The 15452-nt window shown below is 41.0% G+C and overlaps 1 protein-coding gene across 2 annotated transcripts; it reads left to right on the forward strand.

Annotated features, from left to right (window-relative positions):
* Positions 1–259: 259 nt before the first annotated feature.
* On the forward strand, positions 260–7314 carry pafah1b2 (platelet-activating factor acetylhydrolase 1b, catalytic subunit 2). 2 transcript variants are annotated; one of them, XM_075487926.1, is made up of 6 exons: positions 260–554; positions 1208–1309; positions 2178–2267; positions 3058–3174; positions 3413–3535; positions 5178–7314. In XM_075487926.1, exons 2-6 carry the CDS (start codon positions 1229–1231, stop codon positions 5451–5453), a joined length of 687 nt encoding a protein of 228 aa, XP_075344041.1. In that variant the 5' UTR covers positions 260–554; positions 1208–1228; the 3' UTR covers positions 5454–7314. The 2 variants fall into 2 exon arrangements, with proteins under 2 accessions (XP_075344041.1, XP_075344042.1); XM_075487927.1 differs by lacking the exon at positions 260–554 and adding an exon at positions 710–896.
* The last annotated feature ends 8138 nt before the right edge of the window (positions 7315–15452 follow it).

The following is a 15452-nucleotide window of genomic DNA, read 5'->3' on the forward strand; positions in this document are numbered from 1 at the left end:
GTGCATATTTTCTAGCAATATATAGGCAAATGGGAGGGCACTCAAGGCTGTAAAATGGGCTACAGTAAATAACTGTTCACGTGTCGATCACTCCGAAATTCAACATAGCTCAAATTAAGCTGTAAAGTTTGGCAAACAACCGACTCATGTGAGGACTGAAACAAAGTGAAGCTGATCTCCCTCTGTTTTCTGCAGCTCAAAAAAGCAAAACTTGGTCTCTCTCACGTGATCATGATCAGCTGACAGCAAACCGGGATCAATGATGGGTCAATGGTCACGTGTTCACAGCAAAGACGTCGGCATCCGTCTTAATCTCACACTCTCGCCTAGACGTAATTTTTCTTTTTAGCTGTTATCTAACATAAACTGATGTTAATCGACTATCTATTTGTTTAGAATTCCGACGTTAAACTCTTTAATCGAACTTACCACCTACCCATGATTCCTTGCGGTACCAGCTGTCTAATGGTGTCTTTTTTGCATTGCGATTACCTCACAGGAGAACGCACATAGAAACTGTGTGTCGGCCTCCAAAACCACCATAACAGTGGAAGGTAAGCGTGTCGCTGTCACATAGCCACATGAGGCGCGATAATGTCGCCGTGATGATATTTTAAACCTGGAAAGGCTGCCTGACTATATTCACAACTTGGATGTCACTAGCTTTCTGTGGTGTATACTGACGGTTACGGCCCGTGTTAGCTAACGGGTCACTAAGGTTCTCCTCGCCAAATAGTCTCTGTGATTTGCCCACTTGACACACCTTTTGTCATCTCGCCTGGCTCGTCGGCTAACGGCTCTAGAGAGCATCACCCGCCTCGACCACCCGACAGAAGGAAAAGTTAAGTCTGACCTGAAGGGTTAGCAATTAACTGGGAGTATTTACAGCTTTCCAGGTAGTTTCTCTTTTAAATTGGACAGTGTTTTTCCATAATATTTACGTTGTCATTAGCGTGCTAATTGCTAATACGCTAGCGTCAATAACCGGTAATCTGGCAGAGTTAATACGGTCTAAGCTGTGATCCATAGACACCGTTTTAGAGAGCGAAAGTGGCCTACATCCGTATTATGCCAGTCTGTCTGCTCACGGAATCTCAGCATCCCAGCAGTGTCTGCTCCCTGTAGCTTTTCCCTCAGTGCAGCTATCACACGTTTTCCTTATACATCCAGCTGTTTGGTGTAATAAAGCCGCGTCTTGTTTTGTTAGAGCGCTGTGGTGTCCTGCAGGATGAGTGATGATGAACTGAACCCAGCTGCAGTGGCTAAACCAGTAGAGGATGTGCACGGAGACGGACGGTGGATGTCACAGGTATGTTGAAAAATACCAAATATGTTTCCCGTGTGAGTGTTTCAACTGAATGCGTTTCACCTCATGGAAACCTGGGTTAATTGTTGGGCTTCTTCAAGACTTTGGGGGTGTCATGGCACTATCTGCATATTTAGTTCTACACAGAAATCAGATAAAGAACTTCCAGAACTTGTTATTTTTTTGTCTGAATTTTGCACCTCACCTTTTAGATTAGCATTGGGATGGCAGTGTAGCTGCAAGCTTGGATGGGGCTTGGTTGTACAGTAATGTTGTCCCTAATTTGGCATGCATTCACCATCATGTGTTTCTATATTTAGCACTCAGTGCTAATAAGATTGATAGGAGGAAGGCATCTTGCCATGTTTATATTGAGCAATATGGCACAGTATCGTATAAGAATCAGCCTGCTTTGATCCTGTAGCTTTATTTTTACATTACCTTATTTGTTCATCAACCCCTTGTTGAAACCTGGCCTAAGAAATAATCATGCACGCACAATTTTTACCCATTTGCGAGGCTGTTGTGTTTTCAGTTAAACAATTAGTGTAGCTTGTTTAGTGGCACCCCCTGGCAGGTCTTTCCGAGGCTAATCCCCTACAGCTAATACGACTGAGACGGCCTGCTTTACTTCAAGCTCTCCGTCAGATGGGCCACCTGACGTGTCTTGACTGTGATGAGCTTGTTGGATTTGGTCTAAGTCGGATTGCTCATTAGTATTATCCTACTTCTTCGAATGGCAAAACTCTTATCATTGGTGTTCTCTTAAAACTGAAAGGTGTTTGTTTTTTGGTGAAATTGTAAGCACTCCTTTAGCCTGTTTGCCATAATTATGCCTTTCATCGCCAGCTCTCACGTGTGTGTTTTTCAGCATACAAGATTTGTACTGGAGTGCAAAGATGGAGAACCAGATGTGCTTTTCGTAGGGGATTCTATGGTGCAGCTGATGCAGCAGCACGAGGTGAGACGAGCTGTTTTTGTTTTCGTGGCTCGTGGTTTGGCTGCCTACATTGCCTTAAAGTGATAGTTCGGAGTAGATTCACCCTAGGGTCATTTGAACCGTGACATCCAGCCAAGTAGCCCACCCGAAGTTTTTTTTGATCTTGGCTGAACATCAGCTGAGTTACTGAGTATATGCTCAACAAAGTATATGCTATATTCTACATGATTTTTTTATGAATTTTTATGTTGTAGAGTTGTGAATTTATTTTATCAATGGAGAAATTGAGCAGCCTTGCTTTGTTGTCTACAGTAGTAGATCAACCCTCATCTTACATTGAAGCTCCCAGATCAAGGAAGTGACGTCGACGCAGCTTTAGCAGCAGAGAAGCTATTAGGCTTGTGTTGATAATAATAAACTCCTGGACTATTTTCAAACTTCCAAATGCATCGTTTTGTGAGTACAGACCATATTTGTACTACTGTAGAAGTTTGGTGTCATGGCATGTGATTTTAGTGTGCTAATTTTGGAGATACTGCCAGGGTCCGTTAGCGCTTATACTAAGCTATTCGGGATAACTCAGTAACTCAGCTGATGTTCAGCCAAGATCGAAAAAACTTCGGGTGGGCTACTTGGCTGGATGTCACGGTTCAAATGACCCTAGATTGAATCTACTCCGAACTATCACTTTAAGGCTGTCCCCCAAAACAATGTAAAATAAGCTGTCACAAAAATGTGACGAAATTAAAGCAAGACATGCAAATTCAAGTCCTTCTCACCACTGGTGAAATTTATGGTTTGCTGTCCACAGGTCTGGAGGGAGTTGTTTTCTCCACTGCATGCGCTTAACTTTGGTATTGGCGGGGACACCACCTGTAATGTGCTGTGGAGGCTTCAAAACGGAGAGCTGGAGAACATCCGTCCCAAGGTTAGATCATCCTGCTGACACAAACTTTACAAACTGTTGTACCTTTTGACCCAGGGAGATGTTACACATGCACGTGAGTTTAGCAGCAGCGAATGGCAGCTTGCATTAAGCTTGTTCCTTTTTGCACAGCATTGTCATGTGCTGTTATTACCACGTATTGTCTGCTTTGCTCCGTGTTCTGCAGACTGGACTGTACTCAGTGAAAGTGATGCAAGTGTCTGTCTTTACTCTTGCCCAGGTGGTGGTGTTGTGGGTAGGAACCAACAATCACGAACACACAGCAGAGCAGGTTGCAGGAGGAATTCTTGCCATTGCACAACTGCTCACCAACCGCCTCCCCAAGGCAAAGATTGTTGTTGTGGTAAGCGTAGTAGCTCATCTCGTCTTCTGTTGCTCGGTGAAGGAGGAAGTATCCCTCAGCTGCAGTGATACAAATAAACAACATGGGAGTTTCCCGCAGGGTTGTGCTGAGATGGGGGTATTTTTATTTATGCTTTAGAATGTGACCATAATGAAACAATCAGAAAACAACATTTATTTCTATGATTTACTGCTTTATTTTCGTGATCGCCAGTCCCCTTCCTCATTGATTTATTAGTGTGCAAAAACACAACTGCTGACTCTGCATTCTCTGTCTTCCCCACCCACTGAATTGGTACTTTATTTCTGAGATGGTATGTTTACAGACTGTAACAACTGTGTACATGTTACATCTTAAGGTTGGCATATTTTACATTCTTTTGGTGGAGATTAAGCAGAAAATAAATGCAAACAAAAGTCACAAGTTTTATGCTAAGAGTATTTGACAGATCAGAACTATTCAATGCTGCAACGACCTCCCGATCAGGCTGATAAAATGCAACTCTAGAGAAGTTTGTGATCCTTAAAAGGGTGCTCACACCAAAAGCGACTTGAGCGACCGCGGCGGCCATCTGCCATTTATTTTCAATGTACGACGATGAGCGACCGGTGTTGTGAGTGATGCGATGTGAGCAACTCGCGGGAAAACAATGGAGGAGAAATAAATCATTGCAGTGTCCAGTTTCCCAGAGCTGTATGATACAAGCCTGTTTGTCTACAGAGACAATAATAAAAAAATGATGCTTGATAGCACCCATAGTGCTGGAACCAAACATCATCAAAGCGGAGCTCCTGAATCGGCCGGTGAAATTCTGGAGAGGCCGTTTTCTCAGGACGTTATGGACCCAGATAGACCGACGGTTCTGCGTTTCCATCGCAAATGTGCAGATGCAACACAAAGAAGGCTGCCCAGAGTGCGCTCCATGGTGTATGAGGGAACCGATGTATAGATGGATTATTATATATGCCTGCTGTTTGAAAGACCCGCCCCTTCGGTCGCTTTGGTGTGAGCGCCCAGTCAGACTACATGCTTCTGTCTAATTCTGACATGCATTGACTTTTGTTATGTAAATTTCCAGACCTGAAACTGCATCGAGCTCCCAGGTGCTGATACCACAGTTTCATGGATTTTTTGATGGCGTCTTTATGACCTCATCATGGCAACAAATGGATATATATGGCTGTTCATTTACAGGGTTCACATGAAGATTTGTATTTATGACAGTGGTGCTGCATCCCACAATTGTAGAGGGAGCCAAAGAGCCAAAACATTGCCATATTCTCTAGTGTCTTTAAATTATTTAAGTGTTTAAGTTGGTGTAAGTGTTTCTATCAGAGGAGCAAGCTGCTCATTTTTTTCTTCAGTTAATAAAAGGTTTGGTATGCAACCTCTGACTTGGTCTTGAGAATTGTCTGTTTTCATATTTGCATCTAATTTTGCTTGACTCTATGAATGCTTTAAGCCTTTTAAGCCAGTCCTGATTTCATGATAAAACTGAATCAGTTATTGTGTTCCTGGACTTCAGGTTAACATCCCGATCAGTTCTTAAGTAAGAAATATGATCTGATGTGCAGCAACCAACTAAAATCCCACAACATGGTGATCTGTGTAAATGATTTGGAAATATGTCTGTGGTCCTCAGGGTGTGTTACCTCGAGGAGAGCGGCCTAACCCACTGAGGGAGAAGAACGCTGCTGTTAACGACCTCCTGCGCTCCTGGCTTCCACGATTGGGTCAGGCTCAGCTCTTGGACGTGAGCGGGGAATTTCTCCACTCAGATGGAACCATTAGCTCACAGGACATGTTTGACTACCTCCACCTGACGTCAGCAGGATATCGCACCATGTCCAAGCCCCTCAACGACCTGCTGCTTCTGATACTGGAGGAGATGCCAGAGAGACGGGCATCGCTGGTTTGAAGGCTGTGGCCAAGAAGCACATCGACCCAGAGGCATGTCTCACCTGCAGGTGGGGGGGAGACATGTTTCTGGTACCTGGAGGAGTAGGAGGGGCTCACTGTTGAGGTGGAGGTGGGTGAGATACCCTGATGTGAGTGGACCCAGTTGGGGTTTGGGAACACAATCATTAGCAAAGGGTTGGGTCTAGAGAATTGTTAAAGGGAGAGAGAGAGACCTCGCTGCAGACGTAGACACTGTGATTGCAGTAGCAAGCTCGATTGCACAAAAGGATTCACCAAGGTCAGACTTCTCTGAATGATACAGGTATGAACGTGATCGTATGGAAAGGCAGTGATACACACACAGGGATCGAAAAAGCATCCACCCTGTGTCACCAGTAGCACACAAAACATCTTATTCCTTCATGCATACATACTTTCTCAGAATAGTCCAGTATTTCTGTTAAACAGATCCAGATCCAGTGCACTGCACATGAAGCAATATTGTGCTTTTTCACGAGTCTGACCTTCACCCCAATGAGCTGAGGTTTGGCATATTAGTTTATAGACGATTCGAGGGATAGAGTGGAGAAATAATTGCTTCTTTTACACCAAATTCTGTCTCGGTGTCTCTCTGTACCTCTTTGGGGGGGCAGTCAAAGTCGAAAAGATTGGGATCCACTGCTGCTGCTACAGTATTTGTCAAAGTGTGTAAAAACTCACCTTTTCTGATTATTACATCACTAATTTTGTCTTTGTGTACTTTTTCAAGAGCTCATCCAAACAGGGAGCACTTGTGCACTATTGGCTAATACTATCTCCAGAAACTGTTTAACGATATGAAACGGAGCATTGCATTCAGCCTGTCCACAGGTCACACACAGAAACTTTGCTTTATTGTTCACTGCATGCATGAGGAAGACTCGGCTTTGTTGTGGAAAGAGCTCTGTATTAATCACACATAGTGGGGCAGTGTCGTGTATTCTTGCATATTAGTGATGTTATGACTGGTCTCCCAAACACAGCAAAGCTTATTTCCTTTCCATTGTTTGTTGTAAATGCCTGAAAAAAAAAAAAAAAAAAAAGTGGGCTTAACATTTCAAATGTATTACTTAACTAAGTCCTGCTAATTGTTGTGAGACAAACTGAGCAAATACGTGGTTGACACCATGGCTACGGTCCTGCTTTCTTCTTACATTGCAAATCTGATATTTGTCACGAGTTTGATGTGGGGCATGCCACAGTTTCTTACACATTTATAGTCGGACTGAAACTCTCTCCCTAACGTGCATATTTTCTTTTAAAAATCCCATCCCAATATCTTAATATCTGACCCCGTTTTATTGCAGTTCCCCCACACCCAGCCCTGCCACCTTTGAGATCCTCTCAGCTCCCCGTGGTATAGTTGCTAAATATTTTTAGGGATAAAGCGTAGCCACAAGGTTAAGCTGCACTGAATATTATCACGCTATATGTGCTAGATAGCATTTGCAGGTCTTGTAAAGAGAACCATTGGTCTGTGAGCTTACTCTGCGGCTGCTAGTTCACGGCTCAGTTCTGTTCGAATCGTGGCTCTTGTCTTAAGCTCTGCACATTTACGTGATGTGTTGCATATAGATAGTGAATGTGTGTGTGCCTTAAGTGTTTGTGAGGACGGTTGTGTGCGGTGTGCCTGGTAATGGATTGTGTAAATTGGATGTGTGAGGAATAACTAAAATGACCCCAGTTGTATATAAGATGAAATTTGAGGAAAAGTTGTTGGAAAGGGGGTCAGATTGTGGACGTCTGTGTTTGCTGTGATTCAGTATTTGCACTGTTTTGGCTCGTTGTCATGTTATCGAGGTAAAGCATTCCAATAAAAAGACAAAAAAAAGTCTAATCATGTGTTTCCTATTTCTACTCATTAACAAATTATGGTGCATCATATGATGGAGACTTCATTTTCCAGAAAAGGGGAGGAGCCACCACTGGAGTAGTTGTGCAGCACTTTGTGGGAAGCGTTACGAAATCACCAACAGAGGGAACCGTTTTCATCAGAGAAGTAAATTGAGAGAGACGCTAATAAGGCCCACTGCTTGTTCCTCGCCTCCTCTCCTTCAGTCAGCTGCCTATTACTTAAATAATTTGCTTTCACTAAGTTTATCTCTTATGTTGTAATGATTCAGCATTTAGAGGCAGGGAAGACGCATGTTAAATTGCCCTCATTAAATGGACCCGCTAGAGTGAGCATGATTGCTGGCAAGTTGTAAAACACCTAGTTAATAAACCATTTATTCACGTTTGATGTTTCTCTAGTTAATTATATCTGACCCAAAGCTTTCCCCGCAGAGCACAAAAAAATAACTGGTCCATGCATAGGCCTGGACTGCAGACTGCTGTTTTAAGATGGAGTAAATGTCTGAGATCATGATACTGAGGGTAATGATTGAGTATTTTAAGCTGCGATTTTCGTGAACCTACACAAATAGAGACAGAACTTAAACATGACGAAATAAGAAAATAAACACTGATACACTATAGACACAGGGCCTTAATATGGTATGTATAAAAACTCCTTTTCACAAACAACTGCCCATTTTGAATTTAATGTCAACCTCATGTTAAAAAAAGTTGGGAAAGTATCAAGTTTACAACATCTTTAAACAAAAACTATATTTGGGAACTATTACAGTAAATATTCCCATTCTTACTTGATACAGGATTGCTTTTGTTCAACAGACAAAGTTGAGTCAAGATACAGTTAGTTTGAGGACCACCGTCCACTTTTCAGTTTTTTTTATTTGTTAAAAAAGTTTGACACGTCCAATAAATTTCATTCCACTTCACGATTGTGTCCCACTTGTTGTTGATTCTTCACAAAAAATTCAAATTTTATATCTTAATGTTTGAAGCCTGAAATGTGGCAAAAGGTTGAAAAGTTCAAGGGGGCCGAATACTTTCGCAAGGCACTGTAGATGTTCCGAAGGGAGTGTGTCCCCTACTTCTGTGGACTGAAAACATGCGAGACAATCTGCTAACTTCTAACCTTTTTTGTTGCATCATTGTACATGTAAGTGCAGCAGAATTCACTGCACAGGCATCGTCTTTAGGTTACTTGAGTGTTTTTTTTTTTTTTATCAGATGAAGCTGCGATTAGAAAAATCTGCATTTTATTAGAGCAGGGCGGCAGCCTGGAAATGCTTTAAGGAACCGTCAGTTGACACGCAGTCTTGATGGGCTGATTTCAAATCCCAACTTAGAGGCCATCTTACAAAAGAAACAGAAAAATATGTGAATAAGAGCAGCTTTATTGAGAGTTTGGCCGTATTAACCGTTATCAGCTTAGGCTCCTTTGAGTCTCGTCGAGCATAAACATGCAGTAATGATTTGAGCCTCGACCACAATATCTAAGTGTGTTAGTCCAGTTTTGAGTGGCTTGATTCGTACAATTTTGGTCAGTAATTAAGTTTGTTTTAGAGTAAACCTGCTTACTGAGGAGCCTGTTTTTCCCCATTCTTCTGCCCAGCTGTCACCTGGAGTGGGGTTGTCAAAATGTCAGAGTTTCACTACACGATCCTTGTGGCCAACAGCGTTCACAATAACTATATTATCAAAACTTCAAAAGAAAACTTGTGAAATAAAGATATTGCTATCAGCTACTCTGAATGAACTTATCTTATATTAAGTAATCCTGTACTTTGCTTTTGTCCTTTTTAAAAAAAATCCCTTCTGAGGGTTAGATAATCAAACCCATTCGGTCTTGGCTTTCAGCCTTCTCCCTTGTGTTCAAACATTTCTCCAGATTCTCTGAATCATTTCGTGCAGATTTGTAGATGCTGAAACCATAAACTCCTTTTCTAATTATACTTTCAGAATCTGACTCGGCTTCTTTAAAGCTTTCCTTTGAAATGGGTTGAAGTCATTGAATTCAAAATGATCATAATTTCTGTTTTTCAAGGTTTATATGATTCTGGTCTGTTTATGTAATGCAGGCCAACGCGCTCTGTGTACACTTTACACAGTACAGTTTTAGCCACACCGTGAGAAAATCTACCGCTGCTTTTTGGCCCTTTCTGCACTTCTGACTGCTTTGATATTTAATCTGTTCCACTCGCTGTATCTTAAGAAGCTCTGTATAGACATGGAGGGTAAGAAAAAACAAAAAACAGATAAGATGAATGTCTTATTTGATATTTATGACCCTTTTAGGTAAGGGGTTGTAATATCACGTCAAGTGTGATGAATAATAAGGTGGTTCCCAGGAAGTTTCAAGGTATAAGATCAATATTTCATCTGCGAAAGTTCTAGGTTTTATACAAAGAAGAAGATTACATTCTGCTGTAATGCTTTTTCTCTACTCGAGCAGTGACACAAGTTATTTCACATCCTGTCATCCAGCCCAGAGTGAATAGCTTTGCACAATCCCTGTCCGACTCCTGGTGCAGTTTGTAGGAAATTAAAAGCTAGCTCATGAAAATATTCTGAAAATGATTCCAAAAATAAATGCACTTTGTTATCATTCATTAATGGCGTCCAGTTTCTAAGATCATTATAATATGACCTTTATGAGTTTTTCAAGAGATCCATCTATCACATGCCTTAACTACACAATCAGATTACATCATTTAAGAGGAAATTAAAAGCAGAAGTTGTTTTCATCATATTAACCTAATTGTAGGAAACTCCAGATTGTTTAAGAGAGTTTTTGTCTTCGTGTTTCAGCAGCATAGACATTTATTTACATTCGATATCTGGAGGATTTTTACTTGTGTGTTATATTGTGTCTGAAAGGCGGTTATTGTAGGAACCCAAATCAGCCAGATGAGGCCCCTCGTGAGCTCAGTCTGCAGAATAGACTTCAGTTTCAAATGCCGTACAAAGAAAAGGTCACCTCACTTTCACTGAGCAGCTCCTCCTCTGCAAAAAGCACTTCACACTTTCACAGGAGCAAACAACGTGCAAGACTGTTGCCATTTGATTATTGGGTTATAAAGGGAGCTCTTTGCGACAAAGTGTTCAACGGTTGTGAGTCACCGGGGCAAAACTGAGATGCACTGTCTGAACTTTCAACTTGTCTCTCTTCATTGGCACTTTTGTGTCTTGAAGTCTGAATAAGTGGGTCACCCTTCAGAACTCAAAATTTGGCCTCAAACCAACAGCAGGAGCAACACCTGCCTCCCAGCTCCCATTACACACCACTTTCACCTGATACTCCTGTGAGTCACCTTTCTCACTCCCTCATCATTCACATGCCAGCACATGCAGAGCAAATGTCACAGCACAGCACCTTCCTCTGTGCTTTCTGATTAGCCATCACGCGTTCACGAGTCGCAAATATTCAGTGTCCACGTTAACCTCAGCTATGAAGGCGGTGTTTATCAGAGCTGTTGACACATCCATGATAGAGCATCCAGTCCCCAAATCTGCAGTCTCTTAACGCATGTTTGTTTCCACCTTTTGTAAAAGTATGCTCAAGCATATGGGATCATCACTGTTGAATGTCATGGAGGGAGGGAGGTTGATTCATAAAAAGAATATGTAAAAAAGGAAGAAAGAAAGAAGCTGATGTTATGAATATAAATATAAACGGTATAAATCAATTTTAAAACGACTGTGGGGGGAATATACATTTTTAGGGACTTGTGAGATGACCGTGCCTCTTTAATTTAAAACAGAAATCAATAAAAGTAGTCTTTTGACAAATGTATTTTTTTAATTAAAGACAGTCTATTCATTGAACTACAAACATTTGCTTATGTACATAATCATATTTTTTTTCTTCCAATAACTATTTATTTCATGATCATATAACTGACTGGTATATGAATTAATGTTGGCTTTAATGGTATTCCATAAAATTTAAAACTAGTGTAACCTTGTCCGAGGAATTCTTTCTACTCTGTGAACGGGGCATCAACATTCATTTACACCCATTGATTTCTGCACTGCACCTTTCGATAACTGCCTTGTCCCTGGAGCTAATTCAGCAGGACTTTGGTCAGGGCCAGGCTGTTCTCTTCACAGGCATTCACCCGAAGGCGATCGTTTCTTGTCTGAGCCCCTTTGTAATGTTGCTTGATGACCTCTGATTGACATCTCCATCTCCTACACAATCCCAAGCAGCCCAAAATTGCATTTGCCATGACTTAATACCTGTAACATGTACTAAAAGAATATAATGTTGAATATTTATGTCTGTTTGTGCATGAGACTGCGCACCAAACTGTGTACCTAAATAGCGAGTTTGTGTTGTGTTGGAGAATGGAGACAGAGCAGCCAGTAGGTGTCACCAATGTGTAAAATAGTGCATAATCACTCATCCACATCAGCCAAAAATCTGCAGTGGTGTGTGACAACTTGTTCCACTGCATCCAATCTGATAATCAAACTGCGTTTTAAGTTCAGGACTTCAGACCAGCTCAACCTGACCATTCCAAATTCTCCTGAAAACATGTGACACAACTTTAATGGGAAGCAATACAGAAGTCATGAGTTGGGAGTTTCCTTATCTTGCTCTCACAATCTGTATGCAGATCTATATCCTTCCTCTTGACACACAGCTAAAAAACAAATGTTGAAAACATACAAATGAATGGTTTCAAAACCTTTAAATGACCTGTACGTATCAGTGGAGTCAGCCTTCTCCTGCCGGCACTGCAGCAGTTAGAGCTCCCTCCCTAACAGCTCGGTGTCTTGCACCGCAGCACTCTGCTGAAGGATTAGAGGGTGTAAAATCAGCTTCCCCATTCACATTTTCCCAGGCGGTCCAAGGATTTAAATTGGCATCACTCCAGTCAAAAGGTTGCTTCTTTAACCTCAAGGCTATCATCACTGCTATAATGCTTCTGTATGGCAACAAATTACATACCACTGGAGAGAGGCCAGCGATGTGTTGTTGTTGTTTCCATGTTTTCATCAAAACCTTGACAAGTTGATAAGAAAATACTGTGACAGAAAACAAGCTTAGCCCCACAGCCTTGCTGTCAGTTAGCAAATAATAGCTAAAGAAGATCAAGATTAAGATAAAGACGTAGAACTCAGCAATACATTTAGTTTTATTTCATTTCATTTATTAGCATCTCCAGGGATTGCACATTGTCACAAACATATTTACAAGAGCAAATCAATGTACAATAAAACATAATAACCAGATAGACAAAATAATATCCCATCCTAATGCACCCTGTAGGAGTGACAGGCATTATAAAGAAACAAGAAAATTAGTGTCTTAGGTTATTTTGTGGGAATGATAGAAAATGTAAAATATAAATGTAACTAATGTTTTTTGCAGTTTAATGATCTTTAACAGGGCCACGAGGGATTATTAGAAGTTCAAACTTCTACCTGAAAACTAAAACTCAAAGTAACACAGTGTTGTTTTTCTTAACTGAGCACAATCACTGTGTTTATACTGTATGTTTGCAATATACAAGCCTAATGGTTTAAATTTGATCTTTTATTTAACAGACAAAAGTCCAAAGAAATTATTTTCAGTTTTCAATTTCAACACATTTAAAACAAATAAGTTGAAAGAGAGGCAAAATAAGTCCATCCATAGATTTTCTATACCCGCTTAATCCAACTGTAGGGTGACAGGGGGGGCTGGAGCCTATCCCAGCCACCATTGGGCCAGAGGCAGGTACTCCCTGACAGGTTGCCAGTTCATCACAGGGCCTCACGGGGTCAAACGACCACACACACGCTCACTCCTAGGGACACTTTAGAGACACCAATTAACCTAACATGCTTTTGGACAATGGGAGGAAGCTGGAGTACCCAGAGAGAACATGCAAAGGCCCCAGCTGGGAATTGAACCTGGAACCCTCTTTCTGTGACACAAAGGTGCTAACCACCACACCACTGTCCAGCAGGCAAAATAAGGCATTAAAGTTTATTTGATGTACAAAGAACATTGTTTTGAAGATTTTTCAATCAGCAGATTAATTGAAGTGAGGGTGTCAGAATTGAGAATAAATATTGCACCCAACAAAGGTTTAGTCTTTCCAAGCAAGGATTGGTGGTTACACACCACATTAGTTACAAAATAATATATCTTTGTCATTACAAGATTGCAAAGGATTTTGGCCTTTTGACTTTTTTACAGTGAAAAATATCATAATGTTACGTCCAAGGACGAAAACCACCATTAGAAGTGTATGACTCCATGCATTATCATGCCATCTGATCAACACTGGGCTCAGGAGCACCTTAAAAAGCAATGTCACTCAAAAGTCTGAAACCTGAAACTGTTTTACAAAGGGAGGAAGCCACAGATTCACTCTGCACAGAAGCACTGCTAAGTTATCTGGGCACAAGCTCATTTCAGTGAAAGAGACAGCTGAGTCGTGTTGTGTCGTCAGATGAGTCCACGTTTCAGCTGCTTATGAAAAAAGGAGATGCTTATCTCCGCACGTCTTTAAGCAGCAGGAGGGAAATGCAACTCATATGAGTATTTCACACCAGAGCAGAAGTCATTTTCAAGAGTTTCCTTTGACAACTTGCTCAGACTTAACTGGGTTTGGAGCTCAAAAAAAGAGAAATATTGATAATTAATTTACTATTAACCAATACTTACTTCTCAATTAATTAAAGAATAGTTCGTATTTAAATTCAGTGATTAAAAGTTAGACAATGCAGAGGTTCTGTTCATATACTCAGACAGTAAATTCTTCTTATTTATTCATTAACCTTTATATAACCAGGAAATATCTCACTGAGATCAACAATGTCAAGATGGCAGCAACAGCCTGGTAATGACACACGACACAACATTCGACAAAAGCATGAGAGTTACACATAAAAATGAAGATGTAATGAAAATATCTTCATAAAATTTAACACCACAAGATAAAAATCACATGTGGCAAAAATGCTAAAAAATGATCAATCAAAAGCGGTTTCTGCCTTTTAAAGTAGTCTGGTGATGACTTTGATAAGATGCTTAATTACTCCGTCATGGTCCCTATAAACAGAGCAAACATAAACATAATTATATGGGGTTTAACAATCCCTCCCGTTTCCTTGATGTCATCACCCTGTAGTCATTTGATAATTGAAAGGCCTCGAAATAGGCCTAATTTGCGAGGTTTTGATTTATTCGAGTAATCTCACCTGCATCTCATCAGTTAACGGCGTGTTTGTTGCAGCCACACCAGCCTTTACAGTGGAAATAAGAATCTAAATCTATTTCAGGGACACCTAAACTGGCACACAAGATGAACTTGGCCAGATGTGTTGAGTAGCGAGACTCCACACAGTTCCCTTGTGGCAAGGCACACAGTTTGTTGGTGTTGAAATAAACAGTGTTGACATAATAAACACTGTTTGGCAATTCTAGAAGTCTGGCCCTCAATTGAGATAAAGTACCAGCTGCAGCTTCAACAGCGTGAATCACTCCATCAAAAGACAGTGAAGGATGTAAGTGTGACAAGACAATCCTAAACAGGAACCAAAAAGGGGAAAGTCTATATGATGCTTTTCATTGTGTAATGATAAGTTAGACAAAATACATATCATAAGAATGTTTCACCTCCACTGGAGACAGAAAGCTGCTCACTGTGCCTCTGCATGCTGTAAAGTCCATGTTGGCGTCTGATGAGTGAACAATAGTGTAATTTACCTCTCTGTAAAAGTGCTTACCCAGCATCCTGTCACCATATTGTGGGTCAAGGGGAGAGGAAAAGGGAAGTCTATTTTTTAACCCTCTATCTTCAGTGATCACTACATTTCATAGGAAATCCTCTCTGGTTTCTCAACTCTCGTCTTTCTTTACCAGCACTGTTTCTGACCTCGGCCACCGTCATCTCCTGCGAATCCATCTGGAAGTTTCTTTTTTTATAGAAGCATTTCACCCCGTTGTTTCTGTAAAATCTTTTTCTCTCATCCAAGCCGGGTCTCCCGTTTCACTGTGTTCTCCTCGTCATCTTCTTTGGACTTTATGGAGTACAGTTCATGCTTAAAGACTTGGTTACCAAGGGATCTTCAGCACATGGCTTCACTCCTTTTACTGTGTACCTGGTACCATTTTACAAGAAAACAGAGT

This window comes from Odontesthes bonariensis, chromosome 16, assembly GCF_027942865.1.
Source record: "Odontesthes bonariensis isolate fOdoBon6 chromosome 16, fOdoBon6.hap1, whole genome shotgun sequence".
Taxonomy (NCBI): domain Eukaryota; kingdom Metazoa; phylum Chordata; class Actinopteri; order Atheriniformes; family Atherinopsidae; genus Odontesthes; species Odontesthes bonariensis.